Raw genomic sequence first — 21,501 nt, forward strand, 5'->3', positions numbered from 1 at the left:
TAATTTTACGACATTCGGTAATTTGGTATTGGGATAATCACACCATTGGTTCTCATTTTAATTCTTTGGAGTTTGTGGTTGAAACTTGGAATTGTGATCTGTGAACCCAACTTGGAATAAAATACTCTCGGTAACTTTTGTTTGTGCTTTAATATCCAAACCGATCCGTTCAATCCAATCAACACAAACCTCCCCTTGATTTCAAAAGCTTCTGAACCAAATTATATACTCGGTCATTAACTATGCAAGTAGCATAAAATAATGCGCCATCAATGGAGAAGTTACGCAGATTCGTTAGACATTTACATCTGTAACAGAAATGATTTCTTTATCTTCAGCCAAAAAAAAAACGGGCGGATCCATGTAATATACAGAACAATTCTCATATTCCTCTCCATTCATAAGAATGATTGGCATCACTAATGGTACAATAGGAGGACCCCTCTTCTACATTTGGCATAAATCTACACAGCAAAGGGAAATACAACCCATCTTCCACATTTGCAGATGTAATTCTTGCCCGCTCTTTAAATTAGCTAAACAATGCGACTCCAAGATAAACTTTATCAGTATGATTTTTACCATTGTATGAACAGATAACGGTTCCAGGCTTGCCAATTAATGGTTCAAGCCAACGGGAGGACAAGGGACAGGAATACCACCAAAGATGGCATCAACCATACCTAGGCTCAAGGCTTATTAGAAACCTATTTCCAGCTCACTTTTGGAAGATATAAATTCTTAATTTAGGGCATAGTGAACTCGCTCAAGAAGCTGCACAACCTGATTAACATGAACAGACAAACTTCGCAATTTCAAACGCGACTTTACTTTGCCTAGTACACAGAGAGGTGATGATAATACAGCCTCTTGTTGCATACTTGTGAGCTCCAAGAATTGAGTGAGCATGTCAGCATCAAGAATCTTGGGTACTCCTGCCTGCATGAACAAATATTGCAAGCAAGCTCACACCGTGTTCACTCAGAGAGACAAAATGACAATGAACTTTTACTAAAAATATAGTAATCATCTCATTCACTCCATATATTTCAAAGTAAGTTTAATTTCATTAGAGCTATAAGTAAACCTGAATTGAAAAGATACTCAATTATGAATTAAAAAGATACTCACGATACAAAAATACTCAGTTTGAAAGAAACACACGCATAAACTTGAAAGACACTTAAAAAACAAACGACACTTCTATCAGAAAATAAGACAGAAAGATATCAAACTAGAGTTGAAAAGATATTCAATAATGAATTGAAAAGATATAAAGACTATGGCAAGCAAGGCAGCATGAAACTAAAGCAAGTAGAAGAAAGACCACATCGTCAACCGGGATTAGGATGGATGGGACCGATCTTGTGAACTAAGCTCCTATGCTCTCTCCAGCTAATCAGAGCCTCAAAGGAACCTTAAAACTGTGAAATCAAACCAAACCCATGAATAGTATAAGATCTTAATTGCAAACAATTTCTCATTCAAGACATTTGATACCACTGTCAGCCAGGTCAAATCTTGTTGTTCACATTAAAACATTTTTCTCAGCAACGCGTTCATAAAGTACCCATTACATGCGTTAAAGGCAGAAGAAAAGAAAAGTGAAAATAAGAGGTAAAAAAGCTACTGTCAGGTTTTATACCTACAGCCTACTAGTCTTTGCACTCGTTTAAAGCATACGAATTCATGGAAAAAGATAGAATTCGCAACGTATATGCCTTACCGGATTTTCACGGCTACAAACTCATTACGATCATTTCCAAGGATAGGAGCAGTTAATGGATGCACAGCTAGTCTATCTTGTACAACTTCTAATAGTTCATATTCTTCCCTGCAGAAATAAATCAATCTATACTACTAAATATGGTGTTGAATTTGAATCAAAATTGTGCCAAGAAAAGAGAACTGAATGAAGATCTACAATAAAAAGGGCAATTTCAAGAACATCGACAACAACAAAAATGCTGGACCAGTAAGTCTCCATGAATCTAGGATCTTTTGCATTTAATGTAACTATAGGAACTCTGATGCATCTGTAGGCCAGTTGGTGAGAAATTTTGTTAAAGGGCATGCTTATTACTCGATTTCAACCGATCAGACATCCTCATCGAACAACCATTAACACCAGATTGACATCATAGGTATGAGTATGACCATAACCACAGGCTCACTGAGCACCTGCACAGATAAAAGAGCGTGGCACATCGTGCTTTTCAGTGCAGGCTTGCTCTACAGTCTAGCAAACCCTGTTCTTTGGGATAAGATCCACACCTCAAAACCCTTTCCGCTTCTTTCCATTGTCTAATAATTTTTATCTATATGGACACACTTAAAATATGTGAATATTATAATACTACCATTTCCGATCCACATTAGCTATTCCACTAAACTACTTGGCAACAGAAATAAGTTGGTTATTTCGATAACGCTTATAGTTCAAAACTTATATTTATTACATATGCTCTGGTTTATTGAGGAAACTAATGAAGGCCTATTGCCATGCAAGCCATATGCCGCCTGCAAATACTACAAACGGCCTCTTAGGTCGTCAATCAGTCCAGTGATAGTTAGCGGCCTACGATGTGAGGACTTCCACAGAATAAGGAAATCACTGGCTGTGACTTGATGTGTCTATCAAGTTACCCACAAAATCAGGAAACTTCGTGATATCATGCCAAATAAGCAAGAAAACATTGTTTTGGTGTCCTATGAATTACTGGAAAGCTTCATTAAATTTAAATGTAGGCTTAACCCAGGAAAATAGAGGGAGGGGGAGCTGAGTTTACTTGCTCAAATAACCTAGAGAACAGAGAACTCATATACATGATGGATGTCTATGCATTTTGTTCAACATTGGATCTAACAACATGACTCTGCATAACTCTATTAACACAAGATGTACAAGAATGAGAACGAAGGCTGTTTAACTTACCTCGATATGGGAACGAAGGTGTTGGAGAATTTCTGGGTAAAAATGAATTGTGGAGATGGAACAAACCAAACAAACGTGTCTTTTGGAACGAAAGGACACGACTTCTGGGTTTCAACTAAAGTGAATGAAGCTTTACTACTGATTTGTCATACCCTTTCAAAGCATCACCAATCCTCTATATAAGGATGACAAACCCAAGCAGATGGAAAATCAATTTTCTCCTCTCTCTTCTTTCCTCAATATTTCTGAGAAACACAAAGTAGAATTTTCCAGGGATTCAATTGAAGTGCTTCGATTGAATTCGATAGTTGTATCATGCAAGACAGACGTCCAAAGATCTACAAGCACAAGTGTATGGGCGAATTTCTGTTTTAGGAGATTGCAACAAGCAAGCCTCTATCAAAATCAACAAGTCAGTTTCTTTGTTTTCAATTTTTTTTATTTCAGTTTAATTGAAATTGATATTACTGTATTCATAGAATTGAAATTGTGTTCTTCAAATTCATTTTATAGTTGTAATATTACTGTATTTATAGAATTGGAATTGGGTTCTTATAACTCAATTTACTGCTATAATTAGAAGTATAAATCAAAGGCTATTTTATACAATATCTGGTGTTGATTAAGTTGATTCCATTACTTACTGAATCTGTGTTCTAACAATCTAAAACTGAAATTTATATTTGTTGAAATGGATCAACCTGCTGTTGTTGGTGTTAAGAACCACATTGAGAAGCCTTTTGTGTTCAAAGGTGTGGATTTCAAAAGATGTTGTTTTATCTAACAACGTTGAACTTGGCACAAGTGATTACATCTGAGGCTCCTGAATTGCCAGCAGAGGGTGATATCCCTGATGCAACTATGAAAGCTGTTGAAACTTGGGAACACAACGAATTTATGTGTAAGAATTACATCCTGAATGCATTAGATGATTCTTTGTATGATGTTTATTCTACATTTAAAACTGCAAAAGAGCTGTGGGATTCTTTGGATAAGAAATACAAGTCTGAAGTTGCAAATGCCAAGAAATTTATTGTTGGAAATTTTCTGAATTGTAAGATGAGTGATGCCAAGTCTGTGGTGAAACAAGTGGAAGAACTCCAGATTACTGCTCATGAATTAGTTGTTGAAGGTATGGAACTCAATGAGACTTTTCTTGTTGCTTCCATTATTGAAAAGTTGCCTCCCTCTTGGAAGGATTTAAGATTTATCTCAAGCACCTATCTGAAGAGATGAACCTTGAGCAATTGATTCTTAAGCTTCGTGTGGAGGAAGAGAATCGAAAGAATGAAAAGTCTGATTGGTCCTTAATGGAAGCAAAAGCCAATGTGATTGAATGCAGTACTTCTAGGTCCAAGTTTTCTCACAATCAGAAGAAGGGAAAAGATAATGCCAAGAGAGCACTTACTACCCCAAAAGCTGTTATGTTCAAAAAGAAAATTCAAGATGCATGTTGGGTGTGCGGGAAGCCTGGTCATAAAGCTATGGATTGTCGCCACAAGAAGAACAAGCCTGCTGAAAATAAAAATCAGGCAAACATGGTAGAAGACCAATTTATTGCTGTTGTATCTGAAGTAAATCTGATGACCAATAGCAATGATTGGTGGATTGACACATGTGCATCAAGGCATGTGTGTGCTGAAAGGAGCATGTTTACAACATATGTGCAAAGATCTGGTGGATAGAGCCATTATATGGGAAACTCTAGCACTGCTGCAGTTGAAGGAAAATGAAAAGTGATACTGAAACTCACTTCTGGAAAAGAACTTGCACTCACCAATGTGTTTCATGTTCCTGAAATTAGAAAGAATCTGATTTCTGGTTCTCTTCTTATCAACAAAGGCTTTAAGTTAGTGTTTGAATCTGATAAATTTGTACTCACCAAGGGTGGGATGTATGTAGGAAAAGGTTATCATTATGAGGGGTTGTTCAAACTCAATGTAAGTCCTACTGCTGATATTAATAATAATAATAATAATAATAATAATGCAGGCAATAGCACTGCTTCTATTTACTTCCTTGATTCAGTTGATTTATGGCATAAAAGATTAGGTCATGTGAATTATCGTTCTCTAAACAGGATGATAAATTTGGGTTTGTTACCAAAATGCAAGCCTAAGTTAGAATGCATATCAAACAGCATAAATAATGCTGATAAGCATAAATGTGAAGTCTGTATTGAATCAAAATATGCAAGGCACTCTTACAAATTTGTTGAAAAATCCAATAAAGTGCTTGGACTGATTCATAGTGATCTTTATGACTTCCAATCAACTCCAAGTAGATCTGGAAAGAATTATTATATTACTTTCATCGATGATTGTAGCAAATTTTGCTATGTCTATTTAATAACAAGTAAAGATGAAGCTTTAAGTATGTTTAAGATATATAAAGCTGAAGTTGAAAATCAATTAAACAAGAAGATAAAAATACTGAGATCAGATCGTGGTGGAGAATACATATCAAATGAATTCTCTGAATTTTGTTCTACACATGGAATTATTCATCAAACAACAGCACCATACACTCCAATGCAAAATGGAGTTGCTGAGCGTAAGAACAGAACTCTCAAAGAAATGATGAATTCCATGTTGAACAGTTCAGGTGCTCCACAAAGTTTATGGGGTGAAGCTCTAATATATGCAAACTCAATATTGAATAAAATTCCTCTTAAAAGGAATGATCAGTCCCCATATGAAATCTGGAAAGGAAGACCACCTTCATATAAAACCATGAAAGTGTGGGGTTGTCTTGCAAAAGTGAGAGTTCCTCCTCTAAAAATGCAAACGGTTGGACCTAAAACAGTAGACTGTGTATATATTGGACTTGCAATTAATAGTGCAGCAAATAGATTTTTAGTTCACAAATCTGGAAATGAAGAAGTGCATGTGAACACGATTCTTGAGTCCAATGAAGCTGAATTCTTTGAGGATATATTTCCATACAAAGATAGATTAAGTACTCTAAAGAAAAGAGTACATGAAGATTCAAATACACAAAAAAATAATAACAATGCTTCTACGTCAAAGGTTCAAAACCAAGAATTAGAACCAAAAAGAAGCAAAAGAGCAAGAGTTGCAAAAGACTTTGGTCTGGATTTTGTGGCTCTTACTGAACAAGAACCTCAAACATATAAGGCTGCAATGGCATCTGCAGAAGCACCTTATTGGAAGGAAACAATCCAAAGTGAAGTGAAATCCATTATGAATAACCATACATGGAAGTTGGTTGATTTACCACCTGGATGTAAACCAATTGGTTATAAATGGATATTCAAAAAGAAATTAAAACCAGATGGTTCCATAGATAAATATAAAGCAAGACTAGTCGCAAAAGGTTTTCGACAAAAAGAAGATCTTGATTTTTTTGACACCTATTCTCCGGTCACTCGAATTACTTCCATTCGAATGTTAATAGCAATTGCTGCTATATATGATCTTGAAATACACCAGATGGATGTCAAGAAAGCATTCTTAAATGGAGAATTAGAGGAAGAAATCTATATGGAACAACCCGAAGGCTTCATTGTTAAAGGGAAAAAGAAGAAAGTCGGTAAACTTGCTAAATCGTTATATGGACTTAAACGAGCCCCAAAACAATGGCATGAGAAGTTTGATTATACAATGATGTCTGCTGGATTCAAAATAAACGAATATGATAAATGTGTTTATATCAAGCAAACTAAAAATACTTGCATCATTGTATGTTTATACGTGCATGACATGTTGATAATGGGAACTAACAAGGACATTATCAACTCCACAAAGAAGATGCTCAGTTCCAAATTTGAAATGAAAGATATGGGATTAGCAGATTTAATCCTTGGAGTGAGAATTAAAAGAGATAGTAATGGCTATACACTCACTCAATCTCATTATGTGGAGAAAGTACTAAAGAAATTTGGACACTATGATAATAAGACGATGATGACTCCATTTGATCCAACATGTAAGCTTGCAAAGAATAATGGTGAAAGTGTGTCTCAATTAGAATACACACAAATAATAGGAAACTTGATGTACATTAAGAATTGTACAAGACCGGATTTGGCTGATTCTATAACTCGATTAAGTCGATATTCAAGCAATCCTAATAAAGACCATTGGCATGCTTTCATAAGAGTACTAAGGTACTTAAAGTATACAATGAACTACGGTCTACATTATACAAAATATCCTGATGTTTTGGAAGGATATAGTGATGCAAATTGGATTTCGGATAGCACAGAAAGTAAGTCCACAAGTGGTTATGTGTTTACACTTGGTGGAGGAGCCGTGTCATGGAAGTCATTCAAATAAACTTGTATAGCACGATCTACAATGGAATCAGAATTCTTTGCCATGGATACAGCTGCCGAAGAAGCCGAATGGCTTGGAAATTTTGTTGAAGATATTCCATTGTGGCCTAAGCCTCTAACACCCCTTTGTATTCATTGTGATATTACAGCTGCCTTACATAGAGCCAAAAACAAAATATACAATGGAAAATCTAGGCATATAAGGCGAAAACATGCTACAATACGACAATTGCTCTCCAATGAAGTAATAGCATTGGACTACATCAAATCAAAAGAAAATTTAGCCGATCCTTTGACCAAAGGCCTACCTAAAAAGCAAGTCGTATTTACATCGAGAGGAATGGGTCTCAAGCCAATACAATGAATCATTACTTGGCGGAAACCTAACCTAGCAACATTAGAGATCTCATGGTCTAGGTTCAATAGGCAAACTGGTTAAAGAAGATTCAAAAGCATGATACACATGTGCTTATTCCTATGATGTAACAATGTGTGTAATCTGTTGACGATTAAGGGATGAATATTAATTTATTCTTAATAATGTTAATAAATTTCTAAAGTGGGCTAGAACGGACTATTCTTAATTAGCATTACCTATATGAGAGTGATGTGGGTCGCATCCATGAGAATTGATTTGGTTAAATTCTCTAGAGCTCTCATGAAGTCGGGATTTGTTCAGGACCAAAATGAACACAACCGTATAAATTCAAAATGTGAAGATGATATATGTATGATACTTGTTGTCTCGTATTACTACCATATAGTGAACAGTTCAAGATGAAAATTTTCACTGTTTCACTAGGTAATACTGATAAGTTATCACTAGGAATGGTTCAAGTCCAAAAGACACCATTTCCGACGCATATTGATTCTATTTTCTCTGAAATGACGTTAAGTTACGACGACTAATATGTAACTTATTTTCTATTCAAATGTGGGGTATTTTCTGATTTGAATAGAAAATATGGGGTATTGTTGGAGAATTTTTGGGTAAAAATGAATTGTGGAGATGGAACAAACCAAACAAACGTGTCTTTTAGAACGAAAGGACACGACTTTTGGGTTTTAACTAAAGTGAATGAAGCTTTGCTACTGATTCGTCATACCCTTTCAAAGCATCACCAATTCTCTATATAAGGATGACAAACCCAAGCACATGGAAAATCAATTTTCTCCTCTCTCTTCTTTCCTCAATATTTCTGAGAAACACAAAGTAGAATTTGCCAGGGATTCAATTGAAATGCTTCAATTGAATTCGATAGTTGTATCCTGTAAGACAGACGTCCAAAGATCTACAAGCACAAGTGTAGGGGCGAATTTCTGTTTTAGGAGATTGCAACAAGCAAGCCTCTATCAAAATCAACAAGTCAGTTTCTTTGTTTTCAATCTTTTATATTTCAATTTAATTGAAATTGATATTACTGTAGTCATAGAATTGAAATTGTGTTCTTCAAATTCATTTTATAGTTGTAATATTACTGTATTTATAGAATTAGAATTGGGTTCTTATAACTCAATTTACTACTGTGATTAGAAGTATAAATCACAGGCTAGTTTATACAATATCTGGTGTTGATTAAGTTGATTCCATTACTTACTGAACCTGTGTTCTAACAGAAGGCTGAATGAGAACGAACGCTGTTTAACTTACCTTGATATTGGAACGAAGGTTATTACACTTCCAAGCTGGTGCTCACAATGATACTTTTTTGAGCGAAGTCGATATTTCCATCACCGCCTTTCAATGCATCATCAGCTCGCAGTTTATACGAAAATGAGCCCTAGAAGGATCATTATTAGATATCATCGCAAGCAGAGGTGGATGCATGTGGAAGGCTGGCTGGGCTCAAGCCTAGACAGATTTCTTTCCAATATATAATATTTAAGTACTTAGGAGTAACTAAAGAACCTTTGGTTCAGTTGGCTAGTTGTCTAGCACATGATATTCCTCATCTTGAGTTCGAATCCCTGTTAACTCAGTTTTAAATTGTCTTTTATTTTTTTCTCATATATTATATTCTTCTCCCTTTAATGCTTTAACCACAAAATCAAACACCTTGTCCTCCATTTCTTATTTAATATATCATGCAATTTTATTCCCCTTCTCATTTTCTTCATTTCCTTCTTTAGTTAATATATTTTGAAATATTTTTTTGCCAAATTTTCACTTTATGATTAATTTCATTGAAATTCTAAAATGTTTTCTCATACACACTTCATTAGTGTTTTTAATACAATTTTCCTTTGATGAGTTTCTTATATATATACACATTAAGAAATTGTAAAAAAAAATTACACTTATAACTAGCTTAGACAGGTTTCGGATCCTAGATCCATCACTGATTGCAAGGTGAGCATGATCTCATCTCAACAAAAAATCATAAGAAAAAAACCTACTTCATCCTCTTTTCACATACATCAGTTTCTCTGCAGTTTCCTCATGTTTTAATGTCAAAATTTGAATTTATGTTACAATCCCAAAAAGTTTTCAAGATTTAAAAAGGCCACCCATAAACTTATGGGGCAACCTTGGAACAGAGACCTCTTACAAATATACAAAAAGCCTTCGGTACACACTGTAGAGTTAATTATAGTGTGTAGCGAAAGCTTTTTTATATTGAAATACCTACCCACTAAGAAGACAAGGAAGACAACCCACATGTCTCTATTCGTTCTTCTATGTCATAAAGAAAGTAAACAAATAGATACTAAATTTAATATGGACATTGTTCAGAGTAATTTTAATTTTATATTGCCTGAAAAGGGGTTGGCGAAAGACTTCAAAGAGTAACATTTATCTAGGGCTAGGAGTTGGTACCGAAAAAATGGTACCGAAACCGTTCGTCCCGTACCGAATCCCAACGGGACGGGATGAATCGGTACAAATTTCCAATACCGAACTGATACCGATACCGTAAGTATATAATCGGTACGGGTCGGTTCTATTAGATCTGATACCGAATATACCGAACCGTACCGAAACCATAAAAACTCATATTGGGGGGGGGGGGGGGGGGTTTAAGGTTCACAAAAGCCAATATACCCTAACCCATTTCATCGAAAACTTGTTGCCTCCATTCACTTCACGTCTTCGCCTTTCATTCTCAATCACTGACTTCGCCCTTCACTCTCATTATCAAGTCTCAATCGCAGCCTCTCGGAATCTCGATGGGAAAAGTAAAGGTAAGCCTTAATCAATCTCGAATTCTTAACTGAAAGTCTGAAAGTATGAATCATATATGCAGTTTGGGTTTTGGGTTTTACTTTCTTTGGGTTATGGTTTGATTTTGTGTTCGTTTCAAATTGAAAGAGTTTGAGTTTTGTGTTTACTTTCTTTGTGCAGAAGTATGAATTTGTATAGTGTAAAACTCTCAATTTGTGCAGAAGTATATGCAGTTGTAGGAATTGCTCTCAGTTTGTATCTTTTCAACTTTGTGAAAATGTGAAGTGTGTTAATTGTATCTTTTTTATGTGAATTATGTTCATAATTGAACCTAGTTAGTGTAGTGAATGATGCATATGTAAGTCTTGTGGAATTTGTCTATTTGGTACCGAAAAAGTACTGAACCGTACCGAAACCAAACGGTATCAGTTCAGTTCGGTATTGAGGTTGAAAATGACAGTACCAAACCAATACCGATACTGAAATATAAAATCGGTATGATATCGGTATGAGCACAATACCAGACCGTCCCGTACCGGTGTCAACCCTACATTTATCTATTCATTTTGGCACTCCCCTCCAAACTGCTGTTGTGAACTACGGCCTGCTGCCAAAACCAAAGGTCCGTAGGACCCATGAGGATAGTGAAACACCATAATTGAAATTATGGCTTCATTACTATAGACTTTCCAATATAATAATAAAATAATGGTACATCGCTAGCAGTAAAATTACCAACCTTTGCTTGCTTGATTTAAATCTAGGCCGTCATTTGTGGTTATATGCAACTATTAAGGTACTTGTTAGATTTTTTTTTGCCTTAGCAAGGTTGGATGGCCAAACCTCACTGTAACCTAAAAGAAGCAGAATTGAAAATTGAACAGATATAGATTTAATTGCTATCTTCATTATCTTCTTGTCTCCTTTTTTTTTTTTTGAAATTGTTTCTTTTCTTCCCTAGTGGTTTCCATCAGTAATATACTCCAATTTGGGATATCTGGAGAGTAATAATGCAATTCCCAGGTAACTTCAGCCGATGAGAATTCGGACATCGGATTTTAAAAAATAAAAAATAAAGAAAGCTAACAAGATAACATAGGGATGTACCGTCTTGATGCTCATAGCTATTTCACCCATATAATAACATTCTGGACTCGCTGTATCTGATACAGATGATAACAAAAGATATAGTTGAATTGTAACATTTTCAGGTACAGACCATGCCCATCAAACATCCACGTAAAGAAAAGAGGAAAATTCACCAACAGTCCCTGAACTCATGTGGTAAGGACAATTTGATCCCTGACTTGTAAAAGGATCAAAGAGATCCCTGGACTCTTATTCTGATATCAATAAAGTACTTATGTTAAAACTTCTAGAATATTCTGTTAAAATATTCTTTTTTTCTGTTAATTTTGTCATTTTGTTATTTGTTAGTTGGGAATTTATTTATTTGAGTTGATCTAATCGAAGATTAAACCTTTCAAGTTGTTCTGCAACTTTGTTATTGCCTTTTTCTCTATATAGATAATCTAGAAATTCAATCAGGCTAGGTCTTGACAGATCAATATCTTGAAGAACTACTCCAATCTAGGGCGAATCTAACCGATGCTCAAAATGTGAAGAGGTTTCTGATCTTCTTCAAAAATTTCTTGAAGAACTTCGATATTTTCTTGGGATGCGTAGATTCTACGCTGTATTCTGTAGATAATATCCCAATAATTTTTGGTATTTCTTGGAAGGTTCTTTCTATTTCTTATTAGTTTTTTATATTTTTCTTTTTCTTGTTGCGGTTCTTTTAAAGACAGTTTAGCACGCTAAAAGCCTAAGTCTAGAAGCTATGATAATTGCTATGATAATAAAATAACTGTTTACTTTTGAGTATAGAGGATAGATTTAAAGATTAGTAAACTGTTTAGAAAAATAAATTTTAAGAATTAGATCCACCATGCTCCATCAAAATTTTAACAAAATGACAAAATTAACAGAAAAAAAAAATATTTGAACGGAATATTCTAAAAGTTTTAACAGAAGTACCTTATTGATATCAGAATAAGAGTTCAGTGATCTTTTTGATCATTTTTAAAGGTCAGAGATCAAATTGTCCTTACCACATGAGTTTAGGGACTGTTGGTGAATTTTCCTCAACAGAAAAATATGACATAATATTAAAAGTCACTACCACCATCACCATTTTAGTTAAATAATCTAAATTGCTAATGCTGATTTTTTCTTGGTGCTGTTATTATATCACTCTAAAAACTAATGGAAAACTATAAGCTCATACGATTTAATGCTATCTGAATATATATATATATATATATAAGTTTGTAGAACTAACACAATTGGTTCCTATAATTATATATCCATTTACCATCATGCCACCAGTGCTAGAACTATTTATAATGCCAGCATTGTAGATTCCCTTCCAAAAAAAATGCAAATGTAATATTAGTAATGGTTTCCACATTGATTCATGAGCTAAGAACCAATTACATGCTGGCACAGACTACGTTACAGGCACACAAGATCTCCACAAAAACCAAAATTTCCTACATGCCCACTAAGAAAATACATTTGATTATGGTACCACTTCATATCAATAATAGGTTGCATATTTCTAAATGTATTTTGTTCACTTGGTAATTCCATAAACCATTTCTGATGATAACTTAGTAATTCCATAAACAGTATTAATAATAATCTCTATGAATATCAGTGCTCTGGAAAAAAACCTAAATGATGTAGCTAATGAGAATTTATTGTAAGACAGAATCGAGGGTAAACACTTTGTACCTGTCTTCCAACAATATCCCTAGATTAAAGGCATAATTTCAAGCTAACTATGATGAACGAAATGCAAGCTATATATTAGAACTCTCACCAAATGTAAGCAGTTCTCTGCGACAAACAAAATTCCCTTAGGGCATTTGACATATCATACAGGAGTCACATGCGTCGAAGATTGAAATAAGATCGAAGTATATCAGATGATGTGCCTTGCAGTATGTAGCAACCAAGGCCTATCACTGAGAACAATTATATCACCATCAAGGGAATCACTTAAAGGAATCAGGTCAGGAATACTGGAGCGATGCCAATACGACGCGTAGAAATCAATTGCAAATCAACAGGAAAGTTGTCCTTTATATTCTCAGATAATTTAGTATATATCTGTCGGCTAAAAGAATTTGCTGCTGATACACTGGATAGAACAGTATCTGTACTAACTGTTCGAGCTGAGAAAACGGATCATCCTCAAAAAATAATCAGGATGCCCCGGCGCCGAACCCTGGACGGTTCAGCCCCTTAGTTCTTTGTTGTTACTGGCGTGCCAGCACCTTTGAGTTAGGTACAACTGTTGTTTTGTTTGACAATGATCGCGCTCCACGTATTGTCTTCCTCTCAGACGATTGCTCCGTAATTGTTGATAAACCGCTGAAGTTCGAATGACCTATATACAACCGGAGTTGCTAGGTACCTTTCACTCCACTTTAAGTAGATGGCTGATCTTACTTTTAACCGCTTGGGGAAAAGCAGAGCTTATATTGTGTCGTTAATAGCAGGACTCTCTCGCGAATGAAATTTGTTGACTAGTGCAGGCTTTGGGTTTGCTAAAAGTTAGGCTAGCGACTCGATGGACTTGACTCGAATTGCCGAAGTTAATCGGACTTGTTGCTACATGCAGCGCGAGGCGTACATCTGGGTAGCTCCGCTCCAATGGGAGACTTGGTTGCCGAAATTAATCGGACTTTTGCCGAAGTTAATCGGACTTTTACTCCGTTGGGAGATTTTGACTATGCGATTGCGCGATAGTTTGTTTGACGTTGCGTGTGTTATTCTATGCCTTCAACCTCTTTATATAGAAAACACAACCTGTTCTTTCTTGCGAATCAAGTCTTGATAATCGCTTAGTTGATTTCGATTCAATTTCCTTAATCAACTCCGATTCTATACGGTGATAGTCCCCTAAATCTCTTCCAATACGGCAAATAATCTTGCTTTGTGATATACTTTCCCCAAATATCCGGTCCATGAGCCTAAGTAGTCTAGATAATACCAGAGTATTATTTTAGGCTCAACAGGACTCTGAGGTACTACGGATAAAGGCATTCTAGAGGCAGTAGGTCATTCAAACCAAAGCAGCATTCCAAAACAGGGCCAGAACTCTCATCAACCATACTGTTTGAAAAACTAGTAACTTTTTTCTCGTAATTGTTCTGAGGAATGTTGCAATCTCAAATGCTGCGTCGCACATATCTCATAATGATGCGCTGAGCATTCGGACCCCAAGAATGAATATAAAGCAGGGATTGGATGAAGAAACAACAATTAGATTATGCCCAACAGCACCCAAACTGATACTCATATTTTCTGGGAACCAAGATGTACAAACTGGAGAAGGCAATGGAATACCATCAGTATGTGCACCCTTGGCGGGCAGACAGAGCCTGACTGCACTTTTGTGAATCTGGACCAGCATCCCATCATTTACCGCATGCCATAGTAGAAACTTCAGGCTGTAAACCAACTAAATCTGTCACATCAGTAAAGCTTAAACCAACTGATAGTACCCTGGTTTTCTCAACAAATGATAGCACAAGAAATGAATGGCAAGTATCAGTCACCTTCATTCTTAAAGACCATGTACCAGTAATCCCTTGATATATAGGTGCAGTCCGTAGTAGCTTTTCTACAGTGATACAGCTTCTAATGATCCTTAATGACCCTTCCGGAGCCACTCCACAAGCAGCAAACATTTGATCATGTTTCTCATCATGGCAATCCACAAGACCACAACTGACATATCGAAGACCGGGGCAATGATTTGAATAGGACTTCTGTAAAGAAGTGTACCGTTTTCCATTTTTAAGACCATCCCATCCCCCATATCTACCAGTGCAGCAAGAAACCCTCCTTCAACTCATAGAACAGCCTTGCATGGTAAACCTTTGTAAAGACACTCAAATTCTTGGACCTTAACACCATCAGGATTGAAAAGAATTTCAATCATAAAATATTCCCCTGTTTTAGCAGAAATTATTAATCTTTGGTTTTTTAGATTCCCTGGTTCCCAAGTCCATGAACACACAAATTTGTGAATCACATTCACATTGTATTTTTCACCATCTATACACATAGGATCTAAATCACTAAGTTCCAATAGTGCACATGCAGGCCACATTAAATAAAAGGCAAACGTCTGTTTAGTACATGTATTTTTGATCGGTCATTCATTTAGTCCTTGAAGTTTCAATATCACCTATATAGTCCTCGAACTTGCAACTTTTAATCTAGATAGTTCACTCCGTCAATTCATCTGTTAAAATGATGAGGTGTCTGTTAAATATCCTCTCAAAAAATATGTATTTACCAAAATGTTCTTATATCAATGTTTTCTTTTTATTTTCTTTAGTATTGTTTTTATTGTTTTCAATATATTTTTAAGAGATATAAATGTCTTTACTTGAAAAAGTCATTTCCATTGTTTCTTTGTGTCTTCATATAAATTTAACTTAAGGTGAAAATCATAAATTTATTAAATAATTGAAGAAAATATTAGAAAACATATTGCAAAGATTGGTGTGGCTAGAAAATATTAGAGGGTATATTGGTATAATATATTTTTTCATGATTTTTCTTGTTTCTTATCAAAGGAAGATCAACTTATTGCAAATATTGGTGTGGCTGGAAATAATATATTCCCTCTCAAGCTTGAAACAACAAATTTATCATGTTTTGTTGGTCGTGAGAAATGAAGCTCCAGATCATGGCATGACAGATTTGGCCACTTGAATTATGGAAGCTTGAAGTTGTTGGAAACAAAAAACATGGTTGAAGGGTTACCAGAGATTAATGAAGAAGATGGTGTATGTGAAGCATGTCAGTATGGCAAGCAGCACATGAGTTCGTTCCCTTCACGCTCATTCTGGCGAGCAAGCTATCCTCTAGAGCTTGTTCATTCAGATCTTTGTGGTCCTATGCTAGTAACATCTCTTGGAGGTAGCAAATATTTTATTTTATTTATTGATGGTTTCTCTAGAAAAGTTTGGGTTTGTTTTCTCAAACAAAAAGCAGAGGCATTCCAAGCTTTCAAAGATTTTAAAGCACAAGCTGAAAACATTGTTGGCCGGTCAATTAAAGTTTTGAGAAATGATTGTGGAGGTGAATATTTGTCCAAAATTTTTGAGAAGTATTGCAGGGACAATGGAATAAGGCATCAGCTGATAGCTCGCTATACACCATAACAAAACTGTGTAAGTGAGAGGACATATCGAACCATAATGGAAATGGTGAGGTGCATGCTCAGAAAGAAGAAAGTGCAGAATGAGTTGTGGGCTGAAGCAGTGTCTTGTGCAGTCTATTTAATCAACAGATCACCAACAAAATGCTTGAAAGATTGTACGCCTCATGAAGCGTGGTATGGAGTGAAGCCAAATGTGAAGCATTTGAGAGTTTTTAGATATGTTGCATATGTCCATGTTCCAGATGAAATCAGAAACAAGCTTGAAGACAAGTCAGATAAGTGTATCTTCATTGGGTATAGTGACCGGAGCAAGGCCTACAAGTTGTACAATCCAGAAACAAAGAGGATTGTAGTAAGCCGAGATGTCTTATTTGATAAATATGTTGTTTATGATGAAGATACAAATGGTACAGCAAGCTCTCCAACCTTCGGAGATGAGTGTGGAGCATCCAACACTCATGGATCAGATGTAGATGATTCACCAGAAAGTCCTCCAAAATTCAGAACTTTGCAAGATCCTTATGACTCAACTGAACAAGTAAGTTTGTAAGATGATATTGTTTATTTTGCATTCTTTGATGGAGAGGATCCAATTTGTTTTAATGAAGCTTGTAGAGAAGAAAAGTGAAAGAGAGTTATGGACGAAGAGGTAAAAGCCATTGAAAAGAACCAAACTTGGGAGCTCATAGATTTGCCATCACACAAGAAACACATTGGTGTGAAGTGGGTATACATGACAAGGATGAATCCAGATGGGTCTATAAACAAGCACAAGGCAAGGCTAGTGGCAAAAGGATACAAACAGAAGGAAGGAGAAGACTACACTGAAGTATTTGCTCCCGTTTCCAGGCTTGACACCATTCACTTGGTGATATCTCTAGCTGCTCAAAATAATTGGAAGTTGTTCCAAATGGATGTGAAGTCTGCGTTCCTGAATGGCTCTCTCCAAGAAGAAGTTTATGTTGAGCAGCCTCCGAGTTTTATGAAGGAAGGAGAAGACAAATTTTACAACTCAAGAAGGCATTGTACGGTCTGAAACAATCACCACGGGCCTGGTACATTCGCATTAATTCCTACTTTGAGAAATATGGTTCAGAAGTGTCCATATGAACACACTCTCTACATCAAAGGCAGCTCACAAGGAGGCTTCATGGTTGTAAGTCTTTATGTTGATGACGTTATATTTACTGGAAATAGCTTGGAGATGTAGAATGAGTTTAAGCTCTCTATGATGGAAGAATTGAGATGACAGATTTGGGAGACTTATATCACTTTCTTGGAACTGAAGTACATCAATCCAGGGAAGGAATTTATATTTCCCAAGAGAGGTATGTGAAAGAGATTGTTAAGAAGTTCATGACGGAGCATGCTAATCCAGTAGCAACACTATGTGTTACAGGAGCAAAAATGGTGAAGGAAAAGCTGTGAATTCCACAATGTTTCAGAGTTTGGTAAAGCACAATTTCTTCTTGGAACTGGTTTTTTGTGAGAGTAAAATAATAAGACCACTTACCTAAGAAAGAAAGTCTATAACAAAGTTGACAACTCCTAAAAATCTTTATAAGGATTTTGCATCAGGGATTTGATCTTGAAATTAGCTAATCTTCTTAACAATGTGTTCTTGGAGACGAATCTCTCATTCTTTAACATGAATACCCAAAAAGTCGATCTCTCCTTTGACCAAATGTATATTCTTTTGTCCCAAAATGATTTATTTCTGGACAATAAGCGTACAAACCTTCTTCAAGTACTTCAGATATTCATTCATTGTTCTTGAGAAGACTAAGATATTGTCTATATAAACTATGCAGAAATCTAAATAGGGCTTAAAAATATTGTCCATCTTCCTTGGAAAATGGATGGAGTCTGTTTGAGACCAAACGACATAACCAGCCATTCGTAATGCCCTTGCGGTGTTCCAAAAGTCGTTAAGGCTATGGAATCTGGGTGCATTTTCACTTGCTAAAATCCTGATTCAGCATCAAACTTGGAAAAGATTTGAGCTCCTTTGAGACGATTTATGAGGACCCTCACTTGAGCTATTTGATAACCGTCTTTAATGGTTTTTTGTTAACGTCTATGTAATCAATGACCATCCTTGCTTTTCCTTTTACATGTTCCACATGATTTCTTACTAGGAAAGCTGGAGTATGATGCAAACTGTTTAAATGTCTGATTAACCTTTTCTCAAGTAGTTCTTGAATCTGATTTTCCATCTTTTTCCTATCTTCCTCACTATAATGAGGGATGGCCTTGACATGGCAGATGGTGTTGGCATCATGCATTTTAAGCTGGCAATATACCATATCCTTGTCCCAGTATAGTTGAGGATCTTCACTGATTACAGGTTTCAAAAAATTCTCTATTTCAGCAATAGCTGGCACCTTGAGGTTATGCTCTCTGATATATTGCTCTTCTCCATCTGAGCTTTCTAGTTCTAGTGAATCTAAATCAGATTCAGGAAAATTGAACTCTTCTCTTGACTCATAGTCTTCTGATTCCATTTTTGACAATATCTCACTGTGATCTTTTAAATGATCATTTAGCAAAAAAATGAGTTCCAAAACGGGATCATAATCACCACTCTTCGCTGACGACCTTTGATATTGATCCGTAAAATTTTTCCGGTGACATTTACTGCTTCTACAAGACGAGATTCCCAGAAGAACTTGCGGTTCTTCTCAAAACCAATCATGTTTGGATTTTAAATCACAATTTGCTGGAGAAGAAATCATTTCCAATCAATACATCAGCTCTATTAGCATTTACATTGCCAAATAATCTTGCATATAAAGTTTTCTCCACCTAGGGAAATGTTAACATTTCGCGCCATAGTGTTCATGATGCTCTCATGTTCTCCCATAGCGATTCCAGTGACTGCTCTTAAAGCTTTTTCCCAATATTCGTCTGGGATGGCATATCGCTTGGCAAGTGTATATCCTAAGCCGCTGCCTACGAACGCATACATGTGGTATTTCTTGTATTTGGGAAACTTCAATCCTATGGTGATGTAGTTGCTGAATTTGCTAGTCTGAACTTGCTTGACGTGTTCTTCCTTTTTTCCTGCATTTTGCAACTCCGTGAAAGGGTTAATCATTTCAATGGTAGGTTCTCTGGTGAGATTATGATTTTTGTTAGAATGATCTTCTATTCCTTTGCTAGTATTAACAGACTATGTTAATTCCTTCTTCTAACTTAATGAAGTTACTAACTTTATCTTTTTCAATTCTTCTATGTTAATTCTTCATTTTGTTCTATTGAATCATAGAACTCTCTACAAGAATATGGGCTTCTTTTTCTCATGTTCTTCTCCTCAATTCTGCTACAAAGCATTCTTGATGATAAGTTTCTCATGTGCTTTCACAATACATTAGAATCAATTCATTTTCTACAAGCTTATAGAAATCACAAGTGAATTTTCTTGGATTGGGATAGAAACCACTGATAATATCAGGTATCTTGTTTCCAATTGAGAAACTGCAACACAAAGATAGGACGATATTTTCATTGTTATCTTCTTCTTATGTACTTTACGAAGAGATTTCTTTGGAATCATCTTTTGACGTTGTACTCAAGAGAATAGACAAAATCATTCTCTTCATTATAATATGCTATTTTGAACTCTTTCAAGTTTGCATACTCAATCGCTTCTTCATATGCTATTTTGAACTCTTTTTTTGGACACTCATTTGCATAATGTCCTTCTGCTTTGCACAACCAACATCAGCATTTCTTAACTTCTCTTATAGAACCAGGATTGGTTTTCTTTTTCTTGAAAAATCTTTTTCGGGAAACAAATTTTCCTTTTTCACCTTTAGGTCTTGTTTTGAAGCTTTTCCGAAAATTTATACTTCTTTTTTGAAGAAAAGCTATATTTTCCAACTTTGTTGCTAGATAACTTCTTCTTGTATTTCTTTTCCGTATCACATCCTCATTGCGTAGGAGTCTCAAATATCTTGGGACACATGTTTTCAACTCCTTTGAGTTGTTTCTTCGCATTCTTAGATTTCATGTACTCTACACATTACCTTCTCATGAGATCCCTGACTCTCTCTGCAGTCCCTCATGCTGTAAAAAGCTTAAGAGATTTTCCTTTAGAGATTGTGCTACTACATCGTTCCAGGGTTCTGGTAGTTTCCTGTAATAGGTTCTCACCAGTTATTCATTATCTATATCTCCGATGGTGCAGTAGTAATTCTAGAACTCATTGGTGTACTCTTGAAAATATCTCATGTTGCAGATACGTACCTTTTGAATGTTTATCTTGGCTTTTTCCTTTGCCTGCTTACTATGTCTCGTTATATCTCCGCAGAATTGTGCATATATCAGGTATGCAAAATCAAGAAGATTGTTGGTTTGGGCCAACTTGGTTGCCTAATCAGGCCATTGGGTGCTCCTCTTGAAAGATTGATACCACTTCTGGACTATTCCAGTCAATGTTGACTCGTAATAAGCATGAGCTTCACAATACTCATATTTTGACAACACCAGGGTTTGGGTTAATCTCAAGCTAGCCACCCAATTTTCTTTGGTATTCTCATATTCTGCTTTGGTATTCTCAATTTGCTTGATTGGAGTAGTCAAGTTCCACTCTCGTGGAAATGTCACCTCATTCCATTTTGTAACATGTTTCTGCTCGGTATGATTTCTTGGATTACTAAGGATAGATGTAGTGATTCCAAGACTGTTAAGGAATTTTGTATTTGAGACAACATTCGAGCTCATGAGCTTATAATACATTCGGTAATCTATGGCAAGCTCTATCATTCCCTTTTTCATAAAAATCTCGTCTGTCTTGATTCTCAACCTGCGACAATGTGGTGCATCTCTGAGGTGCGTAGTGAAATTTGGAAAAACAT

The 21,501-nt window shown here is 35.8% G+C and overlaps 2 protein-coding genes across 2 annotated transcripts; both read right to left on the minus strand.

The window, feature by feature from the left end:
• Window positions 1-741: 741 nt before the first annotated feature.
• LOC126797098 (DNA damage-binding protein 1) lies at window positions 742-15,580 on the minus strand. Its single transcript, XM_050523776.1, is given in 12 exon segments — window positions 742-939; window positions 1,727-1,743; window positions 1,746-1,834; window positions 8,884-8,920; window positions 8,923-9,013; window positions 12,770-12,820; window positions 13,483-13,634; window positions 14,272-14,444; window positions 14,630-14,665; window positions 14,667-14,888; window positions 14,890-15,200; window positions 15,203-15,580. Coding segments are annotated over 12 exon segments (1,755 nt in total).
• A 3,101-nt stretch (window positions 15,581-18,681) lies between these two features.
• Window positions 18,682-19,739, minus strand: LOC126797099 (uncharacterized). Its single transcript, XM_050523777.1, has 2 exons — window positions 19,412-19,739; window positions 18,682-19,169 (listed from the first exon to the last, which is right to left on the minus strand). Exons 1-2 carry the CDS (start codon window positions 19,737-19,739, stop codon window positions 18,682-18,684), a joined length of 816 nt encoding a protein of 271 aa, XP_050379734.1.
• Window positions 19,740-21,501: the final 1,762 nt, after the last annotated feature.

The sequence above is a fragment of the Argentina anserina genome, chromosome 6 (assembly GCF_933775445.1).
Source record: "Argentina anserina chromosome 6, drPotAnse1.1, whole genome shotgun sequence".
NCBI classification, from domain to species: Eukaryota; Viridiplantae; Streptophyta; class Magnoliopsida; order Rosales; family Rosaceae; genus Argentina; species Argentina anserina.